General features: G+C 34.4%; 4 protein-coding genes and 12 pseudogenes across 16 annotated transcripts, besides 2 other annotated features; 4 read left to right on the top strand and 12 right to left on the bottom strand.

The window, feature by feature from the left end:
- Positions 1-13,362: part of a mobile genetic element that runs on past the window's edge.
- On the bottom strand, positions 302-1,565 carry TVAGG3_1066250 (annotated as a pseudogene). The gene has a single exon. A coding segment is annotated over exon 1 (1,264 nt).
- Positions 1,745-2,125, top strand: TVAGG3_1066240 (annotated as a pseudogene). The gene has a single exon. A coding segment is annotated over exon 1 (381 nt).
- TVAGG3_1066230 lies at positions 4,184-5,107 on the bottom strand (annotated as a pseudogene). The gene has a single exon. A coding segment is annotated over exon 1 (924 nt).
- TVAGG3_1066220 lies at positions 5,708-6,432 on the bottom strand (annotated as a pseudogene). The gene has a single exon. A coding segment is annotated over exon 1 (725 nt).
- Positions 6,452-7,195, bottom strand: TVAGG3_1066210 (ATP binding; the record flags this gene model as incomplete). Its single annotated transcript, XM_051256204.1, has 1 exon — positions 6,452-7,195. One exon carries the CDS (start codon positions 7,193-7,195, stop codon positions 6,452-6,454), a length of 744 nt encoding a protein of 247 aa, XP_051076581.1.
- TVAGG3_1066200 lies at positions 7,740-8,581 on the bottom strand (annotated as a pseudogene). The gene has a single exon. A coding segment is annotated over exon 1 (842 nt).
- On the bottom strand, positions 9,107-9,535 carry TVAGG3_1066190 (annotated as a pseudogene). The gene has a single exon. A coding segment is annotated over exon 1 (429 nt).
- A 228-nt stretch (positions 13,363-13,590) lies between the features above and the next one.
- Positions 13,591-13,949, top strand: TVAGG3_1066170 (annotated as a pseudogene). The gene has a single exon. A coding segment is annotated over exon 1 (359 nt).
- A 143-nt stretch (positions 13,950-14,092) lies between these two features.
- Positions 14,093-24,670: a mobile genetic element.
- Positions 14,276-14,602, top strand: TVAGG3_1066160 (uncharacterized protein; the record flags this gene model as incomplete). Its single annotated transcript, XM_051256203.1, has 1 exon — positions 14,276-14,602. The coding sequence occupies one exon, from the start codon at positions 14,276-14,278 to the stop codon at positions 14,600-14,602; it is 327 nt and encodes a 108-aa protein (XP_051076580.1).
- TVAGG3_1066150 lies at positions 14,793-15,283 on the bottom strand (annotated as a pseudogene). The gene has a single exon. A coding segment is annotated over exon 1 (491 nt).
- On the bottom strand, positions 15,832-16,362 carry TVAGG3_1066140 (annotated as a pseudogene). The gene has a single exon. A coding segment is annotated over exon 1 (531 nt).
- On the bottom strand, positions 16,609-17,337 carry TVAGG3_1066130 (organellar and viral DNA polymerase type B; the record flags this gene model as incomplete). The annotated part of the gene is made up of 1 exon (XM_051256202.1): positions 16,609-17,337. The coding sequence occupies one exon, from the start codon at positions 17,335-17,337 to the stop codon at positions 16,609-16,611; it is 729 nt and encodes a 242-aa protein (XP_051076579.1).
- Positions 17,873-18,422, bottom strand: TVAGG3_1066120 (annotated as a pseudogene). The gene has a single exon. A coding segment is annotated over exon 1 (550 nt).
- On the bottom strand, positions 19,017-19,359 carry TVAGG3_1066110 (annotated as a pseudogene). Its single transcript has one exon. A coding segment is annotated over exon 1 (343 nt).
- On the bottom strand, positions 19,659-20,507 carry TVAGG3_1066100 (annotated as a pseudogene). Its single transcript has one exon. A coding segment is annotated over exon 1 (849 nt).
- Positions 22,241-22,588, top strand: TVAGG3_1066090 (uncharacterized protein; the record flags this gene model as incomplete). The annotated part of the gene is made up of 1 exon (XM_051256201.1): positions 22,241-22,588. The coding sequence occupies one exon, from the start codon at positions 22,241-22,243 to the stop codon at positions 22,586-22,588; it is 348 nt and encodes a 115-aa protein (XP_051076578.1).

Raw genomic sequence — 24,670 nt, 5'->3', positions numbered from 1 at the left:
TTTTCAATGTTCATTCCACCACACTCCTTCAAGATTTCTATATAGTTTCGAATGAAATATGTTGTCATTGGAAGTCTTTTTTAGCATGTAGTGGTCTTCAACAAGAAGTAAGTCAATAGTTCGAACAGTTTCACATTCTTTTGGTATGTATCTCTTTATTTCATTATGTCTTGAGTCATTGAAGTAACCAATGGTAACATTAAATGCTATACCTGTTGCGTCAGAAATTTCTTGTACTTTACTTTGAGGAAAGTCTCTAACACGAATGACTTCTCTCATGTGGTCAATAGTTTCTTCATTTACTCCAGCCTGAATGCAAGCATAAACGAAGCAGTTATCTTCTGTCATAAGTGTTGCAGTTCTTTTGTTCAGTTCATTGAAGATTTGGTAGCGTTCAAGATTTATAGGTAATGTGCAAAGATACTTCCAGAACTGCCGCTTCTCTTCTTATAAAACTTCTTTTCACCATTATCTTTCCAAAAGCTTTCTATAAGTGCTGGGTTTCCTGTTTGCTTAAGAGCTTCCAAAATGGCTTTCTGGTCATTTGTCAGTGTGCTTTCATCTCTATATGGTCTCTTTTTTGGTTTGCCTTTCTTTACATCTGACATCGTTAAGCCTTCATATTCTGTTAAATCATACATCTTTATTTCAGTAAGATTCTTTATGTTTGTCAAGAAGAAGTCATAGTGCATTTCAACAATACCTGCAGCATTTGCTTCTATCTCTGATATAAAGTTCTCCTTCAAGAGCTGATGTAGTAATGTTCCAATATTATTGAGGTTTAACGTAGAACATTCATACTTTCCACCAAGTTTATAACATACCATCCATCTCTGTTGGGAGTTTATTTTAATTTTCTCTAAGAGTCTCATGAAAACCTTACCGAAATGTTTGTGTAAGTAGTCTCTGTTTGGTTCATCTAAAGCTTCGATGTTAAAGTCAATGAGTCTATTGCCTGACTTCACATTTCTCTTCCTATTTCTTCATCTTTCTTTAACCATCTCTCACCTTCTTTTGGTTTGTCGTCAATGGAACGAATGACATTATTAGCTTTGCGAACTTGTTCTATAGCACTTTTAAACATCTCTCTTCTCTGTTGTTTCAGTGTGTCATCTCTCTTCGTGTTTCACCAACGTTTGCATTTGTTATGTCAAACATTTCTCTTCTTACTTCATGTGGTAAGCTTTCTTGTTTCACCAACGTTTGCATTTGTTATGTCAAACATCTCTTGACGAACGTCATGTGAAAGAGCTTTACGAGTATGACCAACGTTTGCATTTGTTATGTCAAACTTTCTCTCTTACTTCATGAGGTATTGAACGTCTATGATATAAGTCAATAGCAACGTCATTTAAAGGAAATGCTCTTGCATGGACTTCGTCCTCGCCGCGTTGCGGCTTTATGAACTCATGAATTCTATCATAAGTTATTTCACCATTATAGTCATTGAGGATGTCAGCGAGTGCCTTTTTGTTTGTTGTGTAATGCTTTGCAACATCTATATTAGCTTCTGTAAGAAGTTGTTTTATTTCCGAGTGTTCTAACTTAGACAACTTCCGATACATCTTTAGTAGGAAATAAAAAAAATATTTTTTGAAAAATTAGATTAGATTTTTTTAAGTTATTTTTCAAAATAATTTAATATTTTTATTTTAATGAAACACATGCAAGATTGCAAGTTCTTTTCATACAATGCTCTCGCTACTGTCATCAAGAATGAGTTCAATGCTTCAAACGTCAATGTTATCTTTAACAAGAAGTTTGTGAAAGAATCTAAGTTTGGTCAGTATGTCAGACCATTAGCTATTGTCATTGACCGCAAACGTTATACTTCACAAGAGTTAGCAGTAGTTTTGAAACAAAAGGTTTCTTCGTGAATGTCAAAGATACTCATTATACTATTATAAAGAACTCCAACATTGACTTCTTCAGTATTGCTATGAATCTTTCCGAACAGAAAGAATATAAGAAGGGTGAAACAAATGTGAAATATTATTCTTCATCTCTGAAAACAATAACGAACAAAGATGTTATACAAAAGTTCTTACCAAAGGTTGAAGAAGCTTCTATTGACATTGACGAAGGAAGTGAAATGGTTGAAGAAATTGACCCTGACGTCATTTAAGCAAAAATATATTTTTGGTTAGTCTTCATATCGATATTTTACAACAATTCCCCAATGTATAAACTTTTCATACGCTTTTTCATAAGCTTTATATACCTTCAGAAATTTTGCATAATCTTTAGAAGCATTTAGATATTGTTTAAATGCTTTGTATGTCTTCAGAAATTTTGCATAATCTTTTACATGTTGTTCGTTCTCTTCTTCTGTCATGAGTTCCGAATATTCTAAATTCATGTTCTTTCATATGAGATAAAATTTTATAAAAAAAATAAAATTAGCTTAGATTTTTTTATTCTTCCTCTTTGAAGTTATCGAAATATTCTGTTATTTTTTCCTTCAGTAATGTTAAGTCTTCTTTGAATGTAAGTATTGTGCAACCTTTGATGTCATAGTGTGTTTGAGGAAGAGTATTTTTGACAATTTCCTTTTATTTGCTCATTCGGTGTCATTGAAATCGGTAAGTTTTCACGATAGAACCAGTTTCTGTCAGATTTGTAAATCTTAGCAAGGTCATAAAAGCTTTTGTTGTTTCTTCTGACTAAATGCAACATAACCATATCTCTTCTTCTTCTTTCTCCAACTCTTCAGTATATATCATATACTTATAACTCTTTTCCTTTCCTTTTGGTACTGAACGTGGTATTCTTTTCTGTATGCTTTTGTCTTTGGATTCAATGACTTCATCTTTTGCTTGAAGTTTCTTTTCCATCTCTCCACGTTCTTGTCTATGAATTTCGTCAAGAAGTCTGTAAACATGCCATGCATAACGAGGAGAAGCCCACATTGCAACTGCATTTACTAAAAGTCTATGAACATAATAACCTCTTAAATTTATTGGCAAATTTTTACGATTTTCATGTGTTTTATGCAAGACCGAAAAAAGTCGGTCTAGAGAAATTTCACTCAAAAGTTCTTGTGTGCTTTGGTTTTTGAACCAGTCGTCTGCGTGTTTAGTGTCTGGAGCAAAACATGCTGTCAAAATACTTTGCATTTGGTACATATCGTCTTTGACCGAACGAATGAGACGGAGTTGTTTGTTAAACTGAACCCACTCGTATTCTTCATTTATGGCTTCATGAACGATAGCAGTTGTTGTGTTCTCTGTTGTTGACATATCTGTCCTTACATACAAAATAAAAAAATAAATAAAAATAAAACTAACTTTATTTTTCTGTGTTAAAGAAATGTTAAAAATTCAGGGTTACATATGTGAAAAGAAGTCACGAACAAATGAAGGTCATAAGATTCAGCACATAATTCTGAATTGAATGGTGTGTCATACATGTCAAGCCGTCAAGAATTGAAGGAGATACGAGGCTATAAAGATTTTGGATATTTTCTGACACACACCCTGAGGGAAAAGTGACAAAACACGACGATAGAAAAAAGTGACAAAATTGAGAGAAAGTTGTTCCCGACCAAAATGCAATCATGTTGAAAAAGTGACATTTGTAAAGTTAGACGATAGGATTTCCTGAAAAAGTGCAAGACTTGTTCTGAATCAGGACAAGATTTGTCTTGAAAAAATACAAGACTTGTTCTGAAAAAATACAAGACTTGTTCTGAAAAAATACAAGACTTGTCTTGAATCAGGACAATTGTTCTCAAATTTGAGAACTTTACAAGAAAAACTGACTAAAAAGTGCAAGACTTGTTCTGAATCAGGACAAGATTTGTCTTGAAAAAATACAAGACTTGTTCTGAAAAAATACAAGACTTGTTCTGAAAAAATACAAGACTTGTCTTGAATCAGGACAAAACTTTACAAAATGTAAACTTTACATAACCGTTTCTATCGTACATGATATTTAGTTGACATTGTAAACTATCTTCATGTAAAGTATGGCGGTTTGAAACCGTCGGGAACCTTCACTTTTTTGACGAACTTTCCGCAGCAATTTTTAAAATTTGTGAAAACTCAACGGTTTGACACGTGCCATATGTCATTTTACTCAGAATTTTGTGCTGAATTCAGCAAAAATAATGTTTATGTTAGCATGTTAGATCTAACACGTTTTCTAACCTCTTTTCTAACATAACTATTTACAAGCGTTTTACATGGTATATGTTGCGATGGTTCATGACTTTAAACAGTTTTGTAGCTTCTATTTCTTCTTTTAGTACATCGAATGTTTTAACAATGCCGAAGGTTTCTTTATATTTCTTCTTGACGTCAGATAGAAGGAAATCGTCAGCAGTTGGATAATTTTTGTTCAGAAATGCTAACATGTCCATTTTATCTTCTGCTGGCTTTTCTACTTCTTTCTTTAAATCTGCATAGTCGTTTCTCATTCTTTCTATCTCTTTGACGGAGTAGTTATATTTCCTCATCGCTGCCTTACATTTTGAACATTGCGGGTTCATTTTTGCGTTATACATTGAAATTTGACCTGCTAAAACAACTAAGGCGTCAATTGCTCTCTTCATCTCAAACATAGCGGGTCTTAGTTGTTCGTTCCATACTTTGCCTCTTCTATCTTTATCTCTTATTTCCCAAACACATTCAGCAACTAATGAAACAAAGTTATCGTAGGTCTTAAATTCTTCAGATTTATATATGTCAGAAACATTCTTATAAACCATGTCGCAATCTTTGTCCATAACTTTATGGTTGCAATGAAAACCAAGGAATTCATAATTTACTTTACGTATGAACTTCTTTATTTCTACTGAGTCAGTTGTTTTGACTTCAATTTCGTCGAATTCAGGAATAGTTAGTTTTTGTTGTTGGATTTCAGGCAATTTGGGTAAATGGTCAATAATGTCCTGCATTTCATAAAGATACTGTTCATTTGTTTCATCTTTCGCACTACAGTCTAAATTACTTGTTAAAAGTTCTTGCTTTATCTTCTGGATTTTTGTTTCGAAAGTATATGAAGAAGGAATGAAGCTTTTCATCTCTACTAACATAGATGTTGGATTCATGACTAACGAGTTTGGTGCTGTAGTTTGAATTGTTGTTGTGCCGATTGTTGAAATCATATCTTTACATACAAGATAAAAATTTTTCTTAGAAAAAAATTAGCGTTATTTTTCTTTCATAAGGAAATGTCAAAAATTCATGATTTTCGAGAGTTTTAGACCATGTTAGAAAAGTGGTTAGAAAACGTGTTAGATCTAACATTCTAACATAAACATTATTTTTTGGTGTAAATAAATGGTACCATTAATGATATCATGACTGTTCTCATTCATGTCTGATTTACATCTAATGAAAAAGTTTAGAAGAATTTTCTTATTCTTTCTGGCATATTTTTGTCTTTCCAGTACTCCCGCTCTAATGGTCCCAGATGTGTTGGCTTTGACTCTCTCAAGTTCTTAGATGGTATAACATCTTCAACACCTCCTTCATATCTTACTTTATAAGTGTCATCGTTTATGTTGTAGCCAAGTATTTCAATAACCACTCCTCGCTTTGCTTCGTCAATGGTTTCAGCAAGTTTGCCATTACTACTTTCAACTAACTTATGTCGAGGGTAAAATGCTATGGAGTCGTCAGCAGCTTTTATAAGATATCCATTACCTTGTGTAGAGTCTACGATATAATAGTTTCTACTTAACCTTAAACGTTTCTTTGTCAACGGTTTGTCGTCAAGAACTACACGAACTTTTGTACCAGGAATGAGGGTAAATTGTGTTGAATTTCTGATATTTTGTGTTTGGCTTCGTTTCTTTTGTATATACTTTTCTTCTTGTTGTTGTGTCATTGAATTTGGTGTATGTCCTGTTGTAGAATGTGTTGAGGAATTATATACTTCGAGAAAATGTTTCATTGTTTCTTCGGTAAAGTCTCGCTCTTGATTTAAATCTCTGAGCGTTCTTATGAAGCGGTTTATGATGCCGAGTATGTTATGGTTATGGTCTTCAGTAGTGTAGTGAGTTATGTTATGCTTAATGAGAAATTCTGTGATTTCATTGCTGAGGTATGCACTGTCTTGGTCTGATGTTAAAGTACTTGGGTTATGTTCTGCTACAAACTTTTGTAAAACTCTTAACACTTCACGAGTTCCTTTATTTTTCATTGGATATGCATATGCTTTACGAGTGTTAACATTTATGAAGATGAGGAATGGTTTATGTCCTCCTTTTCTGCTTTGAATGAGAGTGTCAAATTGGTATGCGTCAGGAGTGTTGGAGTAAATTGGTAAAAAGTAGTCGTAAGGGTTTATTTTTGTTTGATGTACAACATTTTTGTCAAAGAACCTTTTCACTTCAGCTCTGTTAGTAAATCCCCAACTCTTTGCAGCTTCATTGAATTTCTTAAATGACCTCCATGGATGTTGTTCGAATACTTCTTTCAAGCTCATTTATGTAAAGTTAAAGATTTTAACCAACTCGTATCCAAGCGTGCATTGTTATATAAGGAGGCATATAATCTTTTCCATTACCTGCTGGGTCTGTAATACCAGCTACAACATGTGTATGATTTCCTGCAGTTCCACAGAAAATACCTGTGCTAACATCTTTGGGGTCAGTTGTGATATCATATCTATGCATTCCCTGTCTATCCGAACCCGCTGCAAGATTTGTATAACCTCTTTTTGTTATTGAATGTGAATGGTTTCCTTCCACAGATGTTCTTCCACTGAACCTATGCATATGTGAAGGAAGGTTTTCAATACCTATTTTCTTTGAACCTCCCATCTTCATTGACTGAGTATTAGTGTAGAATGGAAAACTGTCAACTATTTCATACCATCTACCACCAAATAAAGTGTTTGGATTTATTGGATTCATAGACGTATAAACAGCTCCTATAGGATATATTAAATCATATATGCTCATAACTCTATAAACATATTCTAAAGAACTTATGTCATTAAATACCATTTGGAATGTATCTCCCGGATGAAATGTTGCATTTGTTCCACTTTTATAATGTAATGTTAGTTCAATAGAATTATCCAAGAAAAATTCAAAAGTATCTGGTTGAAGACCTCTAACAAATTCAAATGGAGTTGCTGGTTCACCATTTATAATTTCTGTTGTAAATGTCATTGTATCTGGTTTCGAAAATTTCTTTGTTAGTTCTGCATCCACATAAGTTTTGTCTGCTTTCTTATCTAACATTGCGGTAGTTCATGCTTCAAAGTTTCTGGCATGACTTTCAATGTTCCTGCAACTCTTATCTAAACTGTTAAGAGTATCTTTTACGCTTGTACTTGGATTTTCTAATGGTGCACTTGAACCAAGGTCAAAGTTCAATATTATGTCGTCTGCTCTAACAGTAGTGAAGGATTTATGTGTATGGTTCTTGTCAGCTTTACTGTCTAATGTAGCTTGAAGTTCATTTATATCGGAGATGTTGTGTTTATGAGATTTCAAAACTTTGTTCGTTGCTTCGAGTTCAACTTTGTCAGCTTTACTTTTAATAGCATCTTCAAACGTTATTTTTGCCTTAACTCTTAACATAAATCTTGGTTCAACTAATACACCGTTAACATTGAAAGTAGAGGCATAAATTTCACCGGTATAACCAAATGCTTCTGGTGCTTTAGCTACATCATACTGTACAGTACAGCTTATGTCATAACCTTTAGCACGAATGTATTTATATCTTCTTTCATTAACATTTTTTGTCTTCGCTTCATCACTTCGTGTTAAATATCCATGGTAGTCCGTTATAATCTGTTCGTCTGAAGTTATATAATGAACATGGTTCTTGTCCGCTTTACTATTTAATGTAGCTTGAAGTTCATTTATATCGGAGATGTTGTGTTTATGAGATTTCAAAACTTTGTTCATTGCGTCAAGTTCATTTTTGTCCGCTTTACTATTTAATGTAGCTTGAAGTTCATTTATATCGGAGATATTGTGTTTATGTTCTTTATCTGCTTTTTCGGCTAATTTCTCTTCTATCTCATTTATTTCAAGTTCATGCCTACCACCACCTCCCGAAGAAGTATTTTTCTTCAGCTCTTGAAGAACGTCCACTTCGCCATCTTTGGTGTCAATAATGAGACTTTGAGTTAAAACCTTTCCTGTCTTAATGGATGTTTGTAAAACTTCTTCTTCACCATGTTCGGGGTCATGGTCGTCATCATATCTTGTGAAATCAGAGATGTTGTCATACATTAAGCATATCTGTCTCAAAAGTTCTGCTATTTGAAACTGGAACGAAAGATATACAGAACTTTCATCATCTCCTAAAGTCAAGTCTGCTTTCTTAAGTATTTCTTGAATGTATGCAATGAGAACAGAGTACCTTGGAAAATATTCGAACAATATTTCATTAGCTGTTGGTTTTGGTGGTTCTTTTGGAGTTTCTGTTGTTTCAGTTCCTTCTGTAGGTTCTGTTGGAGTTTCTGCATCTCTTGACTTCAATGCTCTTGCTCTCAAAGACCTAAATGTTAGAGCACCGGGTTTTACAAAGGACTTTATAAATGCTTTAATAGTTCCTGGTAAGTTATTGTTAGCATTAAGTAAGTTCCTTATGCTTCCATCATGTACGTCCATAGCACTATGTAAAAAATCTATACTTTTCTTGTAGTCAGCAATAGACTGACTGTGATTTTTTAAAGATTTGTCAATACCTTTAAGCCAATCTTCATGCATGTCTGATACTGAGCCAAGAATATCATTTGCTTCCTTTAGTGTATTTTGTGCTTGTCGTAAAGTATCCAATCCCGTACGTGCATTGTTTGCTATACGTCTTACAGTATCTATTTGACTCCTTGTTTCTTGCATCCAACCAGATAAAGTTTTAATAGTATCCGAACCATTTGAAATGAAGTTCAAAGCATTTTTAACGTCATTTAAAACTTCTTCACCAAGTACCGCCCATATCTTTCCGATTTGGTATTGAAGAACTCCATATGAAGCAGCTGTTAAACCAGTATTTATAAGGTCCCATATCCATGATTTAGCAGTTTTTTTTTCCATCCTTTCCATCCAAACCGTTTTCGCCTTGAGGTCCTTGTATTCCTTGTATTCCTTGTATTCCTTGTATTCCTTGTCCTTGGGTCCTTGAGGTCCGGTGTCACCCTTCTCTCCTTTCAGTTCATCTTTATGTTCGTTATAATATTCTAATGTCATAAGGTGTACATCATTACTGCTACCAGCAACGCCGAGAATTTGTTTCTCATTCATGACTAAATTCTTTAGGCATTTAATGTTGTCGTCAAATCGAAAGCTCTTTAACAATTCAATGAGAACATTTAATACTTTCACTAATGAGGCATCTACTGTAGAATTTATATATTGCACCGTTCCATCATTTATGATGGGAACCTTGCTTGTTGTAATGAATGGGTCATAAGTGTTAAAAGTATCGAAATCAATGACTTTTTTAGTTTTTCCATCGTCAATGACTAAATCATTGCCTTCAATGGTTAAAGTTGAGTTTTCGTTTACTAGTTCATGTGCTCTTCTTGCTTCATTTGTTTCATACGCATATGCAGCAATAGTCATATTTTAATGAGAATAAAATGTTGTTCTATTTGCAAAGTACAGACCCAAACGAATACGGGACAGTAAAGCTACAAACAAACTTAGGTCTTCAGAATGAAGCGCTTGCTTTCAGAGTTGTTGACTTCAATACTATCGCAACTTTTGTCATAACAGATGAAACAGATTTCATAGAGATTGAAATAGATGACAAAAGAAGTTTTATAACATTTCCTAACAGAGCCGAGTATAGAATAGATAAAATTGCTGGAGTCATAGATACTCTCATAAATGAAGAAACTATTGACAACATAGATGTCGAACTCTCTTCTGAGGGAACATTGAAGTTCAGTAGCAAGAAAGAGTTCAAGATACAAGAATGAGTCATAGAGTACAACTTCTTCTGGGAGCATACCATATGACATTTCCTTTGAAAAGTGTTGACAAAACGATTGAGATGAAATCTGTTCCATACGTATGTTATGGTAATTGTTTGTACGTTGAGTCAAAAATAGCTAATGTCACAGGTATTTCAGGAGTTAATAGTAAAGGTTCAGTAGAATATAAATCCTTCTGTTATGCAGTCAATTCAATGTTCATTCCAAACGTTCCTGTCATAGCAACTCATTTAGGTAAATGGGTTCGCATTAGTCCTCATAATTTGAAAGACATGCAATTCAGACTTGTTGACTTTCAAGGAGAGCCTGTAGAACTGAAGGCACCAGTGCGAATGACTGTTGAAGTTGACTTTTTAGAAAATATTAAATGCAACAGCTTACAAGAGAACTCAGAGCTAAAAATATAAAGTATGAATGTTATGTATTAGGTCATGAACTTTGGTTGTTGCTGTTTGATGAAACAAATGAGTTAGTTATGCAGTCAAGAGAACAGAAAAAGGCGTCAAAGGCGCCGAGCGCAAAGCGCTATATTGTGTTAGTGAAAACTGCACCAAGTCAATAAGATTAGGTTTGCATTATGAAGATGAGTTCGATACTGTTGAAGAAGTTTTGGATAGATATTACAAATTGCTTTAATTTACTAAAACATATTTCAAGCAAAGTTTATATTCTGTTGAAAGTTTTGTATACTCGTTCGAATATTTATACTTAAACTCAACTCCTGTAGTTCCTGGTGTTTCAATGATGCGGATGTTACCTATTTTCATGAATAGTGGAGTTTGACCACAGCATTCGATTTCAGGGTCGAGATAGTCAATGACACATTGTTTCCCTGTTATTCGTGATATAACATTTTCAAGGTCCTCCTTTGTTAGAATTATTTGGTTCTTACTTATAAGATTTGTCAAAAGCTTCTTATCGTCTTTGAGTAAAATTGTTTGGTATACTGAAGAAGGTAATGGTCTACGTTATCTGAAGGATTTGTTTGAACATTTTGTAAGGGTTGTCGTTGGCTTCTCTTGAAAGAATTTGGTCCAGTGGTGGATACTCTAACTTAACATCTGATGTAGCGTTAGCGTTTGAAGCTGTGTTTAAATTCACGATATCTGTGTTTTCTGGTTCTGGTTCTTTTCTTTCAAACACTCTGAACTATAGTTCTTTATGACAATATTGTTTGTCGTTCGTGAGTCAACATTTGATGTTGGTTCAATTGGAACATTAACGGCACCAGCTAAGATGGATTTGCTTCTCATTTCATATAGAATAAAAACCTTTTATATGTATGAAATGAACAATATACTCGACAAGGGTTTGAATGTAAAGCTAACGAATGAAAATATTGTTGAATTCACTGAGACAGGTGCTGTGTATAAAGATGTAGAACTACTGAACAAAAGAGCTAAGGGAAGAAGCAGGAACATGAACAAAGGGTGGAAGCCTATAAAAATTTATGTCAATGATGGCTCAGGAGGTTCAAACATAAAGTATGCAGAAAGTTATAGAGTTTATGCTCTCAAAGGTGAAAAGCCTTCATTTAAGAACAGCTATTCTAACGCATATCCTCAAAAGCTAACGATGGGGAAGTGGATGATATGAATGACAGCAAAAATATTAACAGAAATGGCGACAGAGATGCATGGAATTTGTTTACCATCAGTCAATTGAAGGTTAAACTTTAAAACAATGTTGGTCGTTCCCATGGAATATTTTTGACTTTAATGGTATTAGTCATGATATGAATCTCAAGGTATGAACGAGGAGAGATGAGAGACTTATATGCTTCCCAAATTTCTTCAAAAGGTAATGTTATACCTGACTGTTTCCAAATGAGTTCAATATCATAGCGTGAGAAACCTTGAAAGATAACGAAGTCAGTTATGAGACGTTTTATGTTTAAAGCTAAAAACCTCCATGTTTGCATAAGTATTGCTACAGTTAAATGGTAATGTCTGACTTTAGTTATGATGTTAGCTAATGGTGAGTCAGGCTTTGACACTAAACCTTTTCCGGCGAAGTCGTCGCAAACGAGCAGAGTGTTTGAAGGATATTTTTGAAGGGGTATTTTGAAAGTTTTGATAGAATGTAGTTTGTAGTCGTTTCATATCGTAAACTCCTGAGTATTGACGTAAGTGGTGTTTGTCAATAATTCTTTCCATCTCCTCAGAAGTCTTTTGCATTCCTGACTGTATAACTCACGATGGCATAATATTTTCTCTTACGTCGAATGTAACGTTGAAGAAATTCAATGAGTTCACTGTCTGGAACTTTAACGACAGAGGCTTGAACTTTGACATAAATGTTTTCGCTGTTGAGTCCATAGAGTCTGAAGTTGCTGATATAATGATTTGGTCATAATATGAGTCATTTCCTAAACGTTCTGTTATGAGTATATGACGAATGAGGTTAAATGTCTTACCTGAACCCATCTTTCCACAATAGAAATACACACCATTTGAACAGAATTCATAATCTTTGCTGAAAGGAAGAATAAGAGAAGAGTTAAGTTTGTCTGTAGTTTCATTCATGTCTTCATCTACGTCATGTATTAAATGCTTCATTTTATCTCCATTAAAAATGCAAGTCAGAAATATTCAGAACATAGCACCGAGTCTAACTGACAAGAGTATAAAGATATACTATGAACACGTTATGATGAAACCAACCAAAATTCAAGAAAGTCAGTATACTTATGAATATCCAAGACACTGGGTAGAGTATGTAGGAGGTGAGAAAGCTATTGAAATCAGACAAGTTAGAAGTATTCCAGCAGGAAGGACAATATTATTGAAGAACTTTAATGTTTTGAGATATAATGATGAAACAAAGAAGCAAGATAGTTTCCCTGTTGCTGTGTATGTGAACTTAGATACAGGAGATGACATGAAAGTTTTTAATACAAAGCTTCAAACGGTAGTGAGAGAACAACTGACTGCGGAAGGACATCCATTACCTTCAGAAGTTACCATAGCATATAATTTTGAAACAAATGCAATAGATTTTAAAATCGTCTCTGCAAAGAAGTCAGGTTTTACATTTAATGAAGCAGATGTATATTCGAATGAAAACTTCAAAGCTATTGCATGGTTAGATAATGACGATTGCTTTAAGAAAATATTTAAATTCAGTGACTCAAAGATGTCAATAGATGACCTTCGTGGAATGTTACCATCGACGTTTACAGTAGAAGGTTCAGCAGGATTGCTTACAAGATTGTCAATTGGTGGTATTTGGTCTCGTGAGAACATTGTTATAAAATCCAGTATAAGTGAATTTGCTGAAGAATCTATATTATGTCTTTCAAACTACATGTATTCGCCGCCGAAGCATTATAGTATAACAAACTTTGTCAGTAAGTTTAACATAAGACTTGTCGAACCTTCTTCAATGAAAGATGTTGTGCTACCTAAAGATGGAAAGGATGGACTCATTATTGAGATGATTTTAATAGCATATTAAATGAGCTTGTTCTTGAAGGTCATTCATGATGAAATAACTGTTGTAGAAGATGTTAGCAATTGTTCAGACATTTTGAAGCGTATAGATGATATAAGAAAGAAGTTAGATAGACCGCAAAGCGGTGAGGGCGAAGCCCGTGAGAACGCTTTTGTTTCATTGACTTTCTCCAGTAACGAGAACTTTTATGAGATAATATTGAAGAGAGATGATTTTAATATGGTGTAAATGGTAGCTTGGGCAGCTTTAGGCGCAATGGGAACAAAAGCATTAGCATTTGGAGCAAAAGCACTTGGAGCTTATGACGCAGTAAATAAAATGAGTGGAGGAAGGGTTTCGAAGACATTAGATGCAAATAAAGGAAAGATTGGAGGCTGGGTTGCAAAGAAGTTAAGATTAAATAAAATAGGGCTCATAAATAAAGCATCCAATTTGGTTGCGACTGAGTCAGAAAATGCTTTAGGAAAGGACGATGAGTTTGCAAAACACGCAAAAGACTTTAATGACCAGATGAAAGGTGAAACAATGCATTTAAATAGAGTCGATGGAACTAAAGAAAATGTTTCTTCTCCACCAGTAGTTCTTCCGTATGGTCCCTATGGAATGTATGGAAACCCTTACGAAAGACCATTTGACCCATTGACTGGTGGAAGTAACTGGTATCATTACGGCCGAAGAAGAAAGACAGTCAAGTTGGAGACAGATGTGAAGAAAGCAACTAAAAAGAAACCAAGGAAGAGAGTTATAAAGCAATGAATTCAACAGGGTGAAAAAAGAGGTTAGAAAACGTGTTAGATCTAACATTCTAACATAAACATTATTTTTGTGCTATGTTTTCATACGTGTGAGGGTGGTGATATCATTAATTTTTAAGTTTATTTTTAAAATTATTTTTAAGTTTATTTTTATATAAATGACGAAAACTATTGAGATAACAAACTACAACGGTCATGAGTTCAAGAATTTGTTCTTCGTTCCTCGTGAAAATACATTCTATCAGATACGAGGGAGAAAGGGTAAAGTTAGTTTGAGCGTTTATGAAGGAATGAAGAATGGAAAGTTTATACAAGCATACGATACAAACGGTAAACGTGTTTCATTAGCTTTGTCAAAACTTACTAACATTTATTTTGACAGTGACTTTGACTCTGACGATTGGAGCGACAGCAGCGATACTGAAGAATATGAACTATTGTGTGAAGCACAGCAATGGGAAGAGTTGCAATACTTTTGTAAGTGAGAACGTTTATTTTTACAGTAGTAAGGTGAAGTGGTTGGCGGCTTTATAAATATTTAAGGTTAAGTTGGTGTTTGTGTTTGTGTTGTAAAATATACGTTAACGGTTTTGTAAAGTGTCAAATTCACAAGTATTGCGTACGGAGGAACGCAGTGCCTCCGTACACGAGATATGTATACTAACTATCATATACTTATAGTTCTTTTCCTTTCCTTTTGGTACCGAACGTGGTATTCTTTTCTGAATGCTTTTGTCTTTTGCTTCAAGCTTGTTCTCTAGCTCTTCACGTTCTTGTCTATGAATTTCGTCAAGAAGTCTGTAAATATACCAAGCATAACGAGGCGAAGCCCACATTGCAACAGCATTTACAAGAAGTCTATGTACATAATATCCTCTCAAACCGTTTGGCAATTTTTCACGATTTTCATGAGTTTTAGGCGACCCCGAAAAAAGTCGGTCTCGCTGTGCTTCGCTCAAAAGTTCTTGTGTGCTTTGGTTCCTAAACCAGTCTTGTGGTTTCTTAGTATCTGGAGCAAAACATGCTGTCAAAATACTTTGCATTTGGTACATATCGTCTTTGACTGAACGAATGAGACGGAGTTGTTTGTTAAACTGTATGTACTCGTATTCTTCATTTATAGCTTCATGAACGATAGCAGTTGTTGTGTTCTCTGTTGTTGACATATCTGTCTTTACATACAAAATAAAAAAATAAATAAAAATAAAACTAACTTTATTTTTTCTATCTTAAGGAAATTCATGATTTTCATAGAGTTTTGGCGACTACGTTTTTTTACGTACTCGCTGTTCTTCACTGTTTTCATAGAGTTTTGGCGACTACGTTTTTTTACGTACTCGCTGTTCTTCACTGTTTTCATAGAGTTTTGGCGACTACGTTTTTTTACGTACTCGCTGTTCTTCACTGTTTTCATAGAGTTTTATGCAAGACCGAAAAAAGTCGGTCTAGAGAAATTTCACTGTTTTCATAGAGTTTTGGCGACCCAGATAAAAGTCGGTCTCGCTGTTCTTCATGATTTTCATAGAGTTTTGGCGACTAAGGTTTCTTACGTACTCGCTGTTCTTCACTGTTTCCGAGGGAAGCAATCTTATGCCATTTTACTCAGAATTTTGTTGCTGAATTCAGCAAAAATATATTTTAGGGTAGAAGGTTAGATCTAACCTGTTTTCTAACCTGTTTTTTTCACAAGCGTTTTACATGGTAAACGTTATTTTTACATGTATTTTTCAGCAACTTCGTCAAATAATTTTATAGCTTTATCTATCTCATCTACTTCAAACGTTTCTTTACCTTTTATGGGAGCACCATACATTTTCTCAAACTTTTCAAGTAGTTCTGTTTCTGCAGCTCTCATATCATTAACGAACACAACCTTGACTCTATTGACTGTACTGTCATATCTTAGAGTTATATTATATGTTCTTCCTATCTTATATCTTTTTGTGTTGAAGTCCTTCGGTTTCTGAACGATGTAAAGTAAGCCTTCACTGCAACGTTCCGTATCGAATGAACCATATGTTATGAAGTTATATCCAACAACTGGGTCTAACCATAACAAAACTATTGGTATAAGACTTTTGTCAATGAGATATGCTGTAGTTCCATAGAATCTTACCGATATTATAAGCTCAGGATTTCTTGTCAAAATTTTCTGAGTAGAAGCAATTCTAACCCAGTCCTTCGGTTTCTTTCCAGATGGAGATATAATGTCTGACAAAGAATATTTGTTGTATTTCTTTGAGTATCTTACGTTTAAATCACCTATTCTAACCACTTTGGTGTCATTGTCTATCTTTTTAACTGTTTCAAACTCAATGTTTGTCATTTCTGTTCTTACATACAAAATAAAAAAATAAATAAAAATAAAACTAACTTTATTTTTTTGTCTTAAGGAAATTCATGAAATTTGGTCATTTTTCAGCAAAAATATATTTTAGGTGAAGAGGTGAGATCTCACCTGTTTTCTCACCTGTTTTCTAACCTCTTTTTTTCACAAGCGTTTTACATGAATTGTACGATGTATATTTGAAATCCTAAACAGTTTTGTAGCTTCTATTTCTTCTTTTAGTACATCGAATGTTTTAACAATGCCGAAAGTTTCTTTATACTTCTTCTTGACGTCAGATAATAGGAAATCTTCTGCTGTTGGATAGTTTTTGTTCAGAAATGCTAACATGTCCATTTTATCTTCTGCTGGCTTTTCTGCTTCTTTCTTTAAGTCTGCATAGTCGTTTCGCATTCTTTCTATCTCTTTGACGGAGTAGTTATATTTCCTAATTGCTGCTTTACATTTAGAACATTGTGGGTTCATTTTTGCGTTATACATTGAAATAAAACCAGCTAAAACAACTAAAGCGTCAATTGCTCTCTTCATCTCAAACATAGCGGGTCTTATTTGTTCATTCCATACCTTACCTCTTCTATCTTTATCTCTTATCTGCCATACACATTCTGCAACTAACGAAACAAAGTTGTCGTAGGTCTTAAACTCCCCGGATTTATATATGTCAGAAACATTCTTATAAACCATGTCGCAATCTTTGTCCATAACTTTATGGTTGCAATGAAAACCAAGGAATTCATAATTTACTTTACGTATGAACTTCTTTATTTCTACTGAGTCAGTTGCTTTGACTTCTATTTCATCGAATTCAGGAATAGTGAGTTTTTGTTGTTGGATTTCAGGTAGTTTAGGTAAATGGTCAATAATGTCCTGCATTTCATAAAGATACTGTTCATTTGTTTCATCTTTCGCACTACAGTCTAAATTACATGTTAAAAGTTCTTGCTTTATCTTCTGGATTTTTGTTTCGAAAGTATATGAAGAAGGAATGAAGCTTTTCATCTCTACTAACATAGATGTTGGATTCATGACAAACGAGTTTGGTGAAGTTGTTTGAATTGTTGTTGTGCCGATTGTTGAAATCATATCTTTACATACAAAATAAAAAAAAATAAAAAAATAAAACTAACTTTATTTTTTATTTCGGGAAAATTCATGAAAATTCATGAGGTGAGAAAAGAGGTGAGAAAAGAGGTGAGATCTCACCACTTCACCTAAAATATATTTTTGTCTGATTTACGCTCATTACGATGAAGAAGTCTTGACAAAACATTTACGAAGAAGTCTTGACAAAGCATGTACGATGAAATCATGAAAATTCAAGAGGGTAGAAAAGAGGTGAGAAAAGAGGTTAGATCTAACCTTCTACCCTAAACATTATTTTTGTCTGATTTACATCTAATGAAAAAGTTTAGAAGAATTTTCTTATTCTTTCTGGCATATTTTTGTCTTTCCAGTACTCCCGCTCTAATGGTCCCAGATGTGTTGGCTTTGACTCTCTCAAGTTCTTAGATGGTATAACATCTTCAACACCTCCTTCATATCTTACTTTATAAGTGTCATCGTTTATGTTGTAGCCAAGTATTTCAATAACCACTCCTCGCTTTGCTTCGTCAATGGTTTCAGCAAGTTTGCCATTACTACTTTCAACTAATTTCTGACGAGGGTAAAACGCAATAGAGTCGTCGGCAGCTTTTATAAGATATCCATTACCTTGTGTAGAGTCTACGATATAAGTTTCTACTTAACCTTAAACGTTTCTTTGTCAACGGTTTGTCGTCAAGAACTACACGAACTTTTGTTCCAGGAATGAGGGTAAATTGTGTTGAATTTCTGATATTTTGTGTTTGGCTTCGTTTCTTTTGTATATACTTTTCTTCTTGTTGTTGTGTCATTGAATTTGGTGTATGTCCTGTTGTAGAATGTGTTGAGGAATTATATACTTCGAGAAAATGTTTCATTGTTTCTTCGGTAAAGTCTCGCTCTTGGTTTAAATCTCTGAGAGTCCTTATGAAGCGGTTTATGATGCCGAGTATGTTATGGTTATGGTCTTCAGTAGTGTAGTGAGTTATGTTATGCTTAATGAGAAAATCTGTGATTTCATTGCTGAGGTATGCACTGTCTTGGTCTGATGTTAAAGTACTTGGGTTATGTTCTGCTACAAACTTTTGTAAAACTCTTAACACTTCACGAGTTCCTTTATTTTTCATTGGATATGCATATGCTTTACGAGTGTTAACATTTATGAAGATGAGGAATGGTTTATGTCCTCCTTTTCTGCTTTGAATGAGAGTGTCAAATTGGTATGCGTCAGGAGCGTTGGAGTAAATTGGTAAAAAGTAGTCGTAAGGGTTTATTTTTGTTTGATGTACAACATTTTTGTCAAAGAACCTTTTCACTTCAGCTCTGTTAGTAAATCCCCGACTCTTTGCAGCTTCATTGAACTTCTTAAATGACCTCCATGGATGTTGTTCGAATACTTCTTTCAAACTCATTTATGTAAAGTTAAAGATTTTATTCAAGACGGTAAGCCCGCAAAGCAGGCTCAAGTGTGTTTATTGAACGCGGTACCATGCGAATATAGTCACAAATGGTGGCATATAATCTGCACCCGAGCCTGTTGGATTTGTTGTGAAAGTGTGTGAATGATTTCCTCCTGGTTCAGTTGGTCGAAAAGTCTTTTTTGCTGCATTGTTATAAGATGGAGATAAAACGTCATTGCCAGCTTCATACTCTGAGTTGTATAATGGGTGGTCTCTTAATGAGTGGCTATGGTCGCCAGAAAAGTTTGTAGTTCCTGTATGAGTGTGCGGTGGAAGGTTTGCTTCAGTAATTTTCTTCGAACCTCCTGTTTGCTTTGAAGAGTTAGCACAGTATAAGAATTTGTCTACAATCTGCTGCCATGTACCAAAACCTAAAACTGTTGCTGGATTTGTTGAGTTCATTGACGTATAAATAGAACCAATGGGATATAATGTTTGAAGTATTTCTGTCTTTAATGTTTGAAGCTCTGTTTTGTCTGCTTTCTTATCTAACATTGCTGGTAGTTCATATGCTTCAAAGTTTCTGGCATGACTTTCAATGTTCCTGCAACTGTTATCTAAACTGTTTAGTGTATCTTTTACGCTTGTACTTGGATTTTCTAATGGTGCACTTGAACCAAGGTCAAAGTTCAATATTATGTCGTCTGCTCTAACAGTAGTGAAGGATTTATGTGTATGGTTCTTGTCAGCTTTACTGTCTAATGTAGCTTGAAGTTCATTTATATCGGAGATGTTGTGTTTATGAGATTTCAAAACTTTGTTCATTGCTTCGAGTTCAACTTTGTCAGCTTTACTTTTAATAGCATCTTCAAACGTTATTTTTGACTTAACTCTCAAAGTAAATCTTGGTTCAACTAATACACCGTTAACATTGAAAGTAGAGGCATAAATTTCACCGGTATAACCAAATGCTTCTGGTGCTTTAGCTACATCATACTGTACAGTACAGCTTATGTCATAACCTTTAGCACGAATGTATTTATATCTTCTTTCATTAACATTTTTTGTCTTCGCTTCATCACTTCGTGTTAAATATCCATGGTAGTCCGTTATAATCTGTTCGTCTGAAGTTATATAATGAACATGGTTCTTGTCCGCTTTACTATTTAATGTAGCTTGAAGTTCATTTATATCGGAGATATTGTGTTTATGAGATTTCAAAACTTTGTTCATTGCGTCAAGTTCATTTTTATCTGCTTTACTATTTAATGTAGCTTGAAGTTCATTTATATCGGAGATATTGTGTTTATGTTCTTTATCTGCTTTTTCGGCTAATTTCTCTTCTATCTCATTTATTTCAAGTTCATGCCTACCACCACCTCCCGAAGAAGTATTTTTCTTCAGCTCTTGAAGAACGTCCACTTCGCCATCTTTGGTGTCAATAATGAGACTTTGAGTTAAAACCTTTCCTGTCTTAATGGATGTTTGTAAAACTTCTTCTTCACCGTGTTCGGGGTCATGGTCGTCATCATATCTTGTGAAATCAGAGATGTTGTCATACATTAAGCATATCTGTCTCAAAAGTTCTGCTATTTGAAACTGGAACGAAAGATATACAGAACTTTCATCATCTCCTAAAGTCAAGTCTGCTTTCTTAAGTATTTCTTGAATGTATGCAATGAGAACAGAGTACCTTGGAAAATATTCGAACAATATTTCATTAGCTGTTGGTTTTGGTGGTTCTTCTGTAGGTTCTGTTGGAGTTTCTGCATCTCTTGACTTCAATGCTCTTGCTCTCAAAGACCTAAATGTTAGAGCACCAGGTTTTACAAAGGACTTTATAAATGCTTTAATAGTTCCTGGTAAGTTATTGTTAGCATTAAGTAAGTTCCTTATGCTTCCATCATGTACGTCCATAGCACTATGTAAAAAATCTATACTTTTCTTGTAGTCAGCAATAGACTGACTGTGATTTTTTAAAGATTTGTCAATACCTTTAAGCCAATCTTCATGCATGTCTGATACTGAGCCAAGAATATTATTTGCTTCCTTTAGTGTATTTTGTGCTTCTCGTAAAGTATCCAATCCCGTACGTGCATTGTTTGCTATACGTCTTACAGTATCTATTTGACTCCTTGTTTCTTGCATCCAACCAGATAAAGTTTTAATAGTATCCGAACCATTTGAAATGAAGTTCAAAGCATTTTTAACGTCATCTAAAGCTTCTTCACCAAGTACTGCCCATATCTTTCCGATTTGGTATTGAAGAACTCCATATGAAGCAGCTGTTAAACCAGTATTTATAAGGTCCCATATCCATGATTTAGCAGTTTTTCCATCCTTTCCATCCTTTCCATCCAAACCGTTCTCGCCTTGAGGTCCTTGTATTCCTTGTATTCCTTGTATTCCTTGTGGTCCTTGAGGTCCGGTGTCACCCTTCTCTCCTTTCAGTTCATCTTTATGTTCGTTATAATATTCTAATGTCATAAGGTGTACATCATTACTGCTACCAGCAACGCCAAGAATTTGTTTCTCATTCATGACTAAATTCTTTAGGCATTTAATGTTGTCGTCAAATCGAAAGCTTTTTAACAATTCAATGAGAACATTCAGTACTTTCACTAATGAGGCATCTACTGTAGAATTTATATATTGCACCGTTCCATCATTTATAATAGGAACTTTGCTTGTTGTAATGAATGGGTCATAAGTGTTAAAAGTATCGAAATCAATGACTTTTTTAGTTTTTCCATCGTCAATGACTAAATCATTGCCTTCAATGGTTAAAGTTGAGTTTTCGTTTACTAGTTCATGTGCTCTTCTTGCTTCATTTGTTTCATACGCATATGCAGCAATAGTCATATTTTAATGAGAATAAAATGTTGTTCTATTTGCAAAGTACAGACCCAAACGAATACGGGACAGTAAAGCTACAAACAAACTTAGGTCTTCAGAATGAAGCGCTTGCTTTCAGAGTTGTTGACTTCAATACTATCGCAACTTTTGTCATAACAGATGAAACAGATTTCATAGAGATTGAAATAGATGACAAAAGAAGTTTTATAACATTTCCTAACAGAGCAGAGTATAGAATAGATAAAATTGCTGGAGTCATAGATACTCTCATAAATGAAGAAACTATTGACAACATAGATGTCGAACTCTCTTCTGAGGGAACATTGAAGTTCAGTAGCAAGAAAGAGTTCAAGATAACACGAATGAGTCATAGAGTTCAACTTCTTTTAGGAGCATACCATATGACATTTCCTTTGAAAAGTGTTGACAAAACGATTGAGATGAAATCTGTTCCATACGTATGTTATGGTAATTGTTTGTACATTGAGTCTAAAATAGCTAATGTCACAGGCATTTCAGGAGTTAATAGTAAAGGTTCAGTAGAATATAAATCCTTCTGTTATGCAGTCAATTCAATGTTCATTCCAAACGTTCCTGTCATAGCAACTCATTTAGGTAAATGGGTTCGCATTAGTCCTCATAATTTGAAAGACATGCAATTCAGACTTGTTGACTTTCAAGGAGAGCCTGTAGAACTGAAGGCACCAGTGCGAATGACTGTTGAAGTTGACTTTTTAGAAAATATTAAATGCAACAGCTTACAAGAGAACTCAGAGCTAAAAATATAAAGTATGAATGTTATGTATTAGGTCATGAACTTTGGTTGTTGCTGTTTGATGAAACAAATGAGTTAGTTATGTCAGTCAAGAGAACAGAAAAAGGCGTCAAAGGCGCCGAGCGCAAAGCGCTATATTGTGTTAGTGAAAACTGCACCAAGTCAATAAGATTAGGTTTGCATTATGAAGATGAGTTCGATACTGTTGAAGAAGTTTTGGACAGATATTACAAATTGCTTTAATTTACTAAAACATATTTCAAGCAAAGTTTATATTCTGTTGAAAGTTTTGTATACTCGTTCGAATATTTATACTTAAACTCAACTCCTGTAGTTCCTGGTGTTTCAATGATGCGGATGTTACCTATTTTCATGAATAGTGGAGTTTGACCACAGCATTCGATTTCAGGGTCGAGATAGTCAATGACACATTGTTTCCCTGTTATTCGTGATATAACATTTTCAAGGTCCTCCTTTGTTAGAATTATTTGGTTCTTGCTTATAAGATTTGTCAAAAGCTTCTTATCGTCTTTGAGTAAAATTGTTTGGTATAACTGAAGAAGGTAATGGTCTACGTTATCTGAAGGATTTGTTTGAACATTTATGTAAGGGTTGTCGTTGGCTTCTCTTGAAAGAATTTGGTCCAGTGGTGGATACTCTAACTTAACATCTGATGTAGCGTTAGCGTTTGAAGCTGAGTTTAAATTCACCGACTTAAGATTGGTTCTTTTTCTTTCAAACACTCTGAACTATAGTTCTTTATGACAATATTGTTTGTCGTTCGTGAGTCAACATTTGATGTTGGTTCAATTGGAACATTAACGGCACCAGCTAAGATGGATTTGCTTCTCATTTCATATAGAATAAAAACCTTTTATATGTATGAAATGAACAATATACTCGACAAGGGTTTGAATGTAAAGCTAACGAATGAAAATATTGTTGAATTCACTGAGACAGGTGCTGTGTATAAAGATGTAGAACTACTGAACAAAAGAGCTAAGGGAAGAAGCAGGAACATGAACAAAGGGTGGAAGCCTATAAAAATTTATGTCAATGATGGCTCAGGAGGTTCAAACATAAAGTATGCAGAAAGTTATAGAGTTTATGCTCTCAAAGTGAAAAGCCTTCATTTAAGAACAGCTATTCTAACACATATCCTCAAAAGCTAACAGATGGAGAAGTGGATGATATGAATGACAGCAAAAATATTAACAGAAATGGCGACAGAGATGCATGGAATTTGTTTACCATCAGTCAATTGAAGGTTAAACTTTAAAACAATGTTGGTCGTTCCCATGGAATATTTTTGACTTTAATGGTATTAGTCATGATATGAATCTCGAGGTATGAACGAGGAGAGATGAGAGACTTATATGCTTCCCAAATTTCTTCAAAAGGTAATGTTATACCTGACTGTTTCCAAATGAGTTCAATATCATAGCGTGAGAAACCTTGAAAGATAACGAAGTCAGTTATGAGACGTTTTATGTTTAAAGCAAGGAAACGCCATGTTTGCATAAGTATTGCTACAGTTAAGTGGTAATGTCTGACTTTAGTAATGATGTTAGCTAATGGTGAGTCTGGTTTTGAAACTAAACCTTTTCCGGCGAAGTCGTCGCAAACTAACAAAGTATTTGAAGGATATTTTTTGAAGGGGTATTTTGAAAGTTTTGACAGAATGTAGTTTGTAAGTCGTTTCATATCGTAAACTCCTGAGTATTGACGTAAGTGGTGTTTGTCAATAATTCTTTCCATCTCTTCTGAAGTCTTTTGCATTCCTGACTGTATAAATTCAACGATGGCATAATATTTCCTCTTACGTCGAATGTAACGTTGAAGAAATTCAATGAGTTCACTGTCTGGAACTTTAACGACAGAGGCTTGAACTTTACTCATGAATGTTTTCGCTGTTGAGTCCATAGAGTCTGAAGTTGCTGATATAATGATTTGGTCATAGTAAGAGTCGTTTCCTAAACGCTCTGTTATGAGTATATGACGAATGAGGTTAAATGTCTTACCTGAACCCATCTTTCCACAATAGAAATACACACCATTTGAACAGAATTCATAATCTTTGCTGAAAGGAAGAATG

Source organism: Trichomonas vaginalis (genome assembly GCF_026262505.1).
Source record: "Trichomonas vaginalis G3 chromosome Unknown ctg_50, whole genome shotgun sequence".
NCBI lineage: Eukaryota > Parabasalia > Trichomonadida > Trichomonadidae > Trichomonas > Trichomonas vaginalis.
This window is presented reverse-complemented; position numbering and strand designations above follow the sequence as displayed.